The sequence below is a fragment of the Salmo salar genome, chromosome ssa05 (assembly GCF_905237065.1).
Source record: "Salmo salar chromosome ssa05, Ssal_v3.1, whole genome shotgun sequence".
NCBI lineage: Eukaryota > Metazoa > Chordata > Actinopteri > Salmoniformes > Salmonidae > Salmo > Salmo salar.
In genome coordinates this window covers 26,188,343-26,195,932 of record NC_059446.1, presented here as the reverse complement: position 1 = coordinate 26,195,932, position 7,590 = coordinate 26,188,343, and the positions used below count along the sequence as shown (strand labels likewise).

General features: G+C 42.9%; 1 protein-coding gene across 7 annotated transcripts in view; it reads right to left on the bottom strand.

Annotated features, from left to right (window-relative positions):
* LOC106604545 (LIM and calponin homology domains-containing protein 1) overlaps window positions 1-7,590 on the bottom strand; it is a 155,935-nt gene that overhangs the window by 87,683 nt on the left and 60,662 nt on the right. For all 7 annotated transcript variants that reach the window (XM_045718017.1, XM_014199288.2, XM_045718015.1 and 4 more), the window contains exon 2: window positions 3,679-3,749. In XM_045718017.1, the coding sequence (XP_045573973.1) occupies window positions 3,679-3,749 (71 nt within the window). The remainder of the gene's footprint in view (window positions 1-3,678; window positions 3,750-7,590) is intronic.

Below are 7,590 nucleotides of genomic sequence, written 5' to 3'. Positions count from 1 at the left end.
TGTTGTCAGGTCATGATTCACAACACATTACTAACACACAGATAACTGTAGCTATAATACGTTATTGTACACAAGCACTTCTGTCAAAAACTAAATCTGTCAAAAACATGGGAAGTCACGAGACAAGACCCCCCCTTTGATGTTCTGAAACTAAACACTTAACTAAAGTACACCCCCCTCCCCACTCAAGGTAGGCTCCTCAAAAACTAAACATGAGAAAAAAGCGGGTAAGGGTGTCAAAGACAAAACAGATAACTTCCTGGTGGTCCAGCCCTTCCCTTGTTTTGAAAGCACACATGGTCCACAGGGGACATTCTCCAACTTCCTCCACTTCCTCCCAAGGTGCAATGTTTTTAAAAAGACCCTGAGGGGATCTTATCTAATCCTAGACCTGTTATTGCTGTTTCACCTGAGGAATGTTCAACAAGAGTTCCCCCTACCTGATTCCAGACCTGTTACTATGTCCTGTTGTTGAGGCATGTACAACAAGAGTTCCCCCTATCTGATTCCAGACCTGTTACTATGTCCTGTTGAGGCATGTTCAACAAGAGTTCCCCCTATCTGATTCCAGACCTGTTACTATGTCCTGTTGAGGCATGTACAACAAGAGTTCCCCCTATCTGAATCCAGACCTGTTACTATGTCCTGTTGAGGAATGTACAACAAGAGTTCCCCCTATCTGATTCCAGACCTGTTACTATGTCCTGTTGTTGAGGAATGCACTACAATAGTTCCCCCTTTGTTCCTCATCAAAGCCAGAGCCAACGTGACATAACCATCTTGTGATAACAATAGCTGTGGTTACGACATGCCTGGAAGGCAATGTGATTCTATCTGAAACGCTGAGTGGAAGAGAGTGGAGAGGTTGAGTTGGATTGAGATGGATGGCTGCGGATGGTGTGATAGGGGAAGGGGAAGGGTTAGGTGTAAGGGAGACGCTGGTTGTTGACAAAGGTGTTTCACACATGACTGTGGTAGTAAAGAGTAAGTGGAGAAGGTGATATGTGATATTGATAATATGGTAAGATAATGCTGGTCTTTCAATGGTGGTGTTATTCATACTACTGTCCCGACTCTGCGTGGATCTCCATGACAGAAACGTGCGGCCTGATATGCATGCAATGATTTTATTGCGAGCGATTAGAAAATGACTTATCACGTATGCACACACACAAAATGCACATACAGACAGTGTAGACAGAGTACATACAGTAGAGACCCACAATTCACTGTGAAGACTGTCAACAACCCACAGTAGGATTACCCATCTGTTTGAGTTGACCCCACTGAAGTCCCTTCATGGTCTCCAGGGGGCTGTACTGGACCCCTAGGGTGTCTGTGCACGTTACTACACTAACAGAATCCACACACTGGAATTTAGTGGGATGACCAAAACCATTAAATCTCCTAGATTGACTCCACTGCTGAAAAGGACAGGGTCATACCGTAAAGTAAAGTATGTTCTATGCACAGGACGAGGAACATGTCTGAAGGGAAGGAGGGAGACTATAGCCATAACACAGGACGAGGAACATGTCTGAAGGGAAGGAGGGAGACTAGCCATAACACAGGTGTTCCCACAATGTGAAGAATTGAGTTGAGACATTTATCGCAGGCTGGGTGGGAGGATGCATGCAATTTACACACTACAGGAAAAGGGTTGAAGACTCAATGAGTAGTTTACTGTAGTTATTGAATTGTCAATTTACTGTATCTATATTAAATAATTTATCAGAGTAGATCTAATGGGGATTCTAGAACTCTGGACCACAGTCTTTTTAAATAGAGAATAAATGATTGGTTAAGCCCCTCAGAACTGTGAATTTTTCAAATGGAAAACATATCTAGTCAATATTATAAAATGTGTATGTAATGTACAGTTAGCCTGACTAACAAAGCCAAACCCTATAGCCATAGTGACCCATTTTAGGACACTAGGCGTATGTTGCGGGTCACTACTTCACAGGAGAGCCGTTTGAACGTCAACTTTAAAAAAAAAATCAAAATGCATTTTTTGGGGGCAGAAATAACTTCTCGAACATGTGAACTTTCATGTGCCTCAATAACAAACGTGTATGCCATCCGTAAATATAAATAAAATTGTTAAATTACGAGCCCAGTAGGTTTAGCCACAGAAAAAAAAAAAACATTCCCGCTAGCCATGATTGGCTGAGATAATGAGTGGGCTCGACATGCCGAGAGATGAGTTTGGATTGGTCTGCCATATAGCACGCATTCTGTCTATTTGAGCTGGTCAGTATGTGTAGGTAATCCTGTCTAATGCGGCTTTTTTGGAACTGTATCGAGTAGTAAAACTACATAAATCAGTATGATATTCAAGTATGATAGCTAAGGAGATGGAGAAAACACCTGTTTCCAGATTACATCTTCAAACTAAGGGCAACCATGGCATCCGTGACAGGAGACGCGTCCATCTATGATGTATACGGGTAAAATATTCTCGCAAGCCACATTTTCAGATATTACACGTTTCTAATTTTGACAGAAAGTAGTTCATTTCAAGTTAAAGTGTACCGTTAGATAGCTAACATTAGCTTGCTAACTCACTAGCTAACGTTACGTGTATGATCTTATTATTCGTATCTCAGTCATTTGCTTGGCTAGTTAATGTCAGCTAGCTACCATTGAACCTGATTGGTTAGCTACCTGCAGACTCATGCAGGGTAGTAACGTCATGAGTTGGGATTACGGTTCATTGTTTAGCTAGCTAGCTAGATGTCTTAACAAAAGAATCCACTATGCAAGTAACCATTTCGGATGCGTTCGTAAATTCAGTCTGGCCATCTACTCCGATTTCAGAGCACTTTCGTCTGAGTGTGCCAGAGTGCAGAATAACTGATGAATTTAGGAACGCTCAACACCTGTTGAATATGGCCGGTGTCAGTAAAAATTGTTGCCAGCAGCACAGTTACCAATACTCTGGACAACATGAAAACAGCCTAACCAGCTCTGCTAGGGCGAGGAAAATGGTCAGAGTTTGGGTGAGGGCTAAAGCTTAAGAGGGTGTGAACGATGCTGAATGGGTGTAGACAAGGAAGAGGTCTCCAGTAGGTACCAAAGCATTCAAAGGCCATTTTCTCAAAAGTGAGGTTCATCAACGTTCAAAGCAGAATTACTTTCCCATTGTTCCTCAAATGCAGTATATGATATATCATTTTGTAGCTCTGTGTCTGTGCTTTTATCCAATGTAAAAAACACAATTTCAAATGTTGCTACATAAGACCGAATCAAGTCGGTCGGTCACATATGGCCAGTAAGCCTGTAGTGTACTTAACTCACTACTGTACCACATGGTCTGGCATCCCAGGCTACTTACTGTACATTATAAACTGGGTGGTTCGAGCCCTGAACGCTGATTGGCTGGCAGCCGTGGTATATCAGACCGTAGACCACGGGTATGACAAAACATTTATTTTTACTGCTCTAATTACGTTGGTAACCAGTTTATAACAGCAATAAGGCACCTCAGAGGTTTTTAGTAGATGGCCAATATACCGCGGCTGAGGGCTGTATCCAGGCACGCCGCGTTGCGTCGTGTTTCAGAACAGCCATATAAATGCAACTCTTATTGTGCCGAGCAGCAAAGGAAGACAGTTGAGGGTACAGCTTATGTCATGATCGTAACTTGGTGGTTTAAAAAAATGGTAAAACACTTACTCGCACAGCAGGATCCCATTCTCCAGGCCTCCCCTGAAGTCCTTGTCATTGAAGCATCTGCCTGTGACCGCCTGTCGATCAAAAAGGAAAACAAAAAGGTGTCAGTTCCCTTGTTCCTATTCAACCTCTCAGGCACTTTAGTCAGTCAGTAGTCCTGCAGTAGCTATGCCTTGTCCTCCTTCTCAGTGTACAACAGTATTTTCTAAATTCAAAGACATGAGTTATTCCTCAGTTGAAGATATAACTATAAAATGCTACATTATTTAACATTTAGCTACTTCAATAGCAATATGAAAAAGCACGGCTGGCCGAAGAGGATTAAAGAGAAGGTACAGTGAACTGACAATCACACGTCCACTGTGCTACTGTACATCAACGTCCATAAACCAAAAACCCCTCTGTGGGAAACAGGCTTCAAACACAATAGCCTTTGTACCTGGTGCTTCAAAACTTTTCCTCCGCAAATCTCCAGAGAAAAACTCCAGAGCAAAGAGGAAAGAACAAGAAACTAGAAAGGTTATCCAGTCACCCTCGCTCATTGACAGGGCTAACTAACAAGCTGTACGTTAACAAGCTTGACGTAAGCTGCCATCATCCCCACCAAATGGCTCTCTGGGGCTGTTCCAGGCCTGTAATTGGATGTGACACAGGGGATTTATCTCTCGTAGTACTCCAGTAGCGCTTGCATGACTGGGCTAAGTCTAAATGTGTCACTGTGGTCTAAGGCTCGAAATAGGACATGTGGATGCATATGCTTGACTGTTTTGTTCAAATGTACATTTGTATATCCAAAGATGACAATGCTTCTATACTTCAGACTAGTTGCAGGTTGAAAATCATAGAAGAGCATCTAAAAAGCTCCTCTCAATTTCAAACTGAGTAACACTTGGAGAATGCATGGACTGATGTCAGCACACAACTCACAATCGAAACCTAGTCAAGTTAGAGTACCTTGACCTGTTGACCCGGCCCCGGTTTCCCAAAAGCATCTGAAGGCTAAGTTCATCGTTAGTACATTCGTAGGAGCATCGTTAAATCTCAGAGCTGTTTTCCAAAACCATAGTTACTAAAGTTGCACTTGAAAATGCTGGTAATCTAACACCTGCCTCAGACCACTCGTAGAACAGCTAAGTGCGTCGTAAGATGCTTTTTTGCCCTCCCACTTTATACACAGAAGATCTCCGCTAAACATAGAATCACACGGTTTATCCGTCTCTCTGTGACTGCCAATAACTTCAGAACAAAGTTGACTACAAATACAACGTTTCCAATGTCTTAGCAATTGATACAAACAACCGACGTATAAACAATATGCTTCAAATGACAACCCGAGATGACTGCATTCTTTCGATCCTATCAGTATCAAAACATTCTCCAACAACGCACTTAGCGACCGCTCTCTCTGCATGGTGTTTTGGGAAACAGATGTTACATCTTCGGCCGTTGTGGGAAAGATACATTGTTAACACATTCATATGCCTAAATTCCATCGCCATTGGGAAACCGAACCCTGGAATGATGTGTATACAAGGACATCCTCCTCACACACACACACACACACACACACACCACACACATCCTGCCAAAAACATTGGTTTACAACAACACACACACACACACTAATTACAACCGTCTTACTTAAATATCAGCAGCACTTAATAAACAACCTCCCTTCATTCAAAAATCACCTCTAATCTCCCCGTTGGAAGTGTGTAACAGTCTTGCTTCCGTCTCTCTCCTTGAAGCAACCTGGACATGAACCAGGGACTCTGAACACACAACTGGCTCCCATGAAGCATCGTTACCTATCGCTCCACAAAAGCCACAGCCCTTGCAGAACCACTACTTCTAGGTATCAGAGAAAGTGACGTCCCCGATTGAAACGCCACTAGCGCACACCGCTAACTAGCTATCCATTTCACACAGGTTAGAAGTGCAAGACCAATTTTTTTGTTATTTTTTTTTGAGGCGCGTAAGTAAACATAGCCATTTAAAAAAGTGGAGCTCTTCGGATGGTTCTTTTTGGAAGCTAAAAATGTACGGGATTAAATTCCCTGACTGGTCCCGTTACATTTATTTGCACAGCTGTGGAAAAAGTGTGAGGATACGGATACACAACAACTAGCTGGCTGGGGTGTGCATTTCTGTCAGTTCTTTGGCTCGTTTGGACGGCGTACAAAAAGAAATGGACTGCTGTATGACAGTGAGTAGTCCAATATGTTGATGTGTTTGGTGGCAGGGAAACAAGGCCAACTGCCTTGTGTATGTGTGCTGACATTGGGCCCTTTCACTAATACTATTCACAGCGGGGGCTAAGAATAGTGAACCAGGCATTGTCTGTCCATTGACTACACAAAACTGATGAGAGACAACATTCTAGTGGAGGTCTGTGTCACTGTGTGAGCTCCAAACATCCTAACACTAAACTGTCAAAAAGCAGATAGTCCACATTATGAGCATTTCATTTATAATTGCTGTATAGTTTTCAGTGTTTAATAATACAGTGCAATGTCGATTTATACAGTGTCATTTTGAGAGAACAGGTTTCTTCCAGTTCAGATTCAACAGTAAAGTATCAGCCTATATTTGTTTAATACAGCAGAATATTTCGCTGTAGTGAGGATGACGATGATACAGCGACGTCTGATATATTTCTTTGTTAAAATTTTTGGTAATGGCAGTGTCTGCAAGGCTTGAATAATGTCAAACTGTCTGTCCACTGATTCATCTGATGCGGTAACCTCTAACTCAAGACCTAGAGGGCATCAGCAGATTGTTCAGTTTATGAAACACAGCTGAGACCTGGTAAGGAAGACGGTAGAATTTGCCCAGGCCTTTGGCCGACCAACACACCCTGGCTTACCTCATCATAGGGGCTTCTGGCTGGCGCAACCAGGGGGCCTGATCTCTAACAGGCCTCTCCTGGCTAATATAGCCCCTGTGGGACTTTTATCAGGAAGCCACGGCAGTAAAAGGTGAATTTGTTCCTAGCACACCAAGGGAGGGTCCATAGACTGGAGCTATACTGTACTGACAGGTTCAATAGAAATAAACACACATTTTCCTGAAAAAAATTTACTCGGGGTCCAGCATCCAGGAGAGTTTGACCCCAAAGTCCAATAGTCTAGTTCAAAGACTAAAACCCTTTAGTCTCGTTCGATAAATGCATCCATCTGACAAATTTCCTCAAATTACCTCTCATTTAGATGGAAACATAGACCGAAACTCAGTAATGGGGAGTTATTCTGACCATGTGACCAAGGTCGCAGCCAGTGTCCATGCCCAGTGAAGTTGCTGGTAACTTTTGGACCCCAGGTTTCAAAACAGCGGGGTCATCTGAGGGGGCTCAATTAGACTGTGGAATGTGTTGCCTTTGTTGTCTCCAGCGGAATGCGGCACGATGCTTGTTGTCCAAAATGCTTGGCCGCATTGTTCCACAAACAATAATTGTTTCTCTTACTTCCCATCCCCATGGACCCCTTTAATGACCAAACAGAAGCGATTCTCATGGTTTCGTATCCAAGTGTATCAGTTCCAGTACTTTCTCATGCTCGCTGGGAGGAAGGCTCCATTGGAGCAAAACAGCATAGACATACTTTTAAAGGAAGCAACAGAAAAGCTTTGCTCTTTATCCCGAGCCAGGAAAACCAAGGACTCTAAAGAGTAAATCGACAAAGGCCTTGTTCTACTTTGATGACTTCAAGTGTCCTAGATCTGAGGAGCCTGGGAAATGTGTTCCCCCAAAGGAGAAGCAGTTTGTGATTATTTGTTGCTTCTGAAGAAATGTCTGGTCTGGTTGTTCAAGCCAAGCACAGGGAACGAGCAATGAAACATGAGGTATTGCTTGCTTTCCATCCTGGCTAATCCAATCTACAATATTATTAGCCATACAATGTCAAAGAAAATCCATTA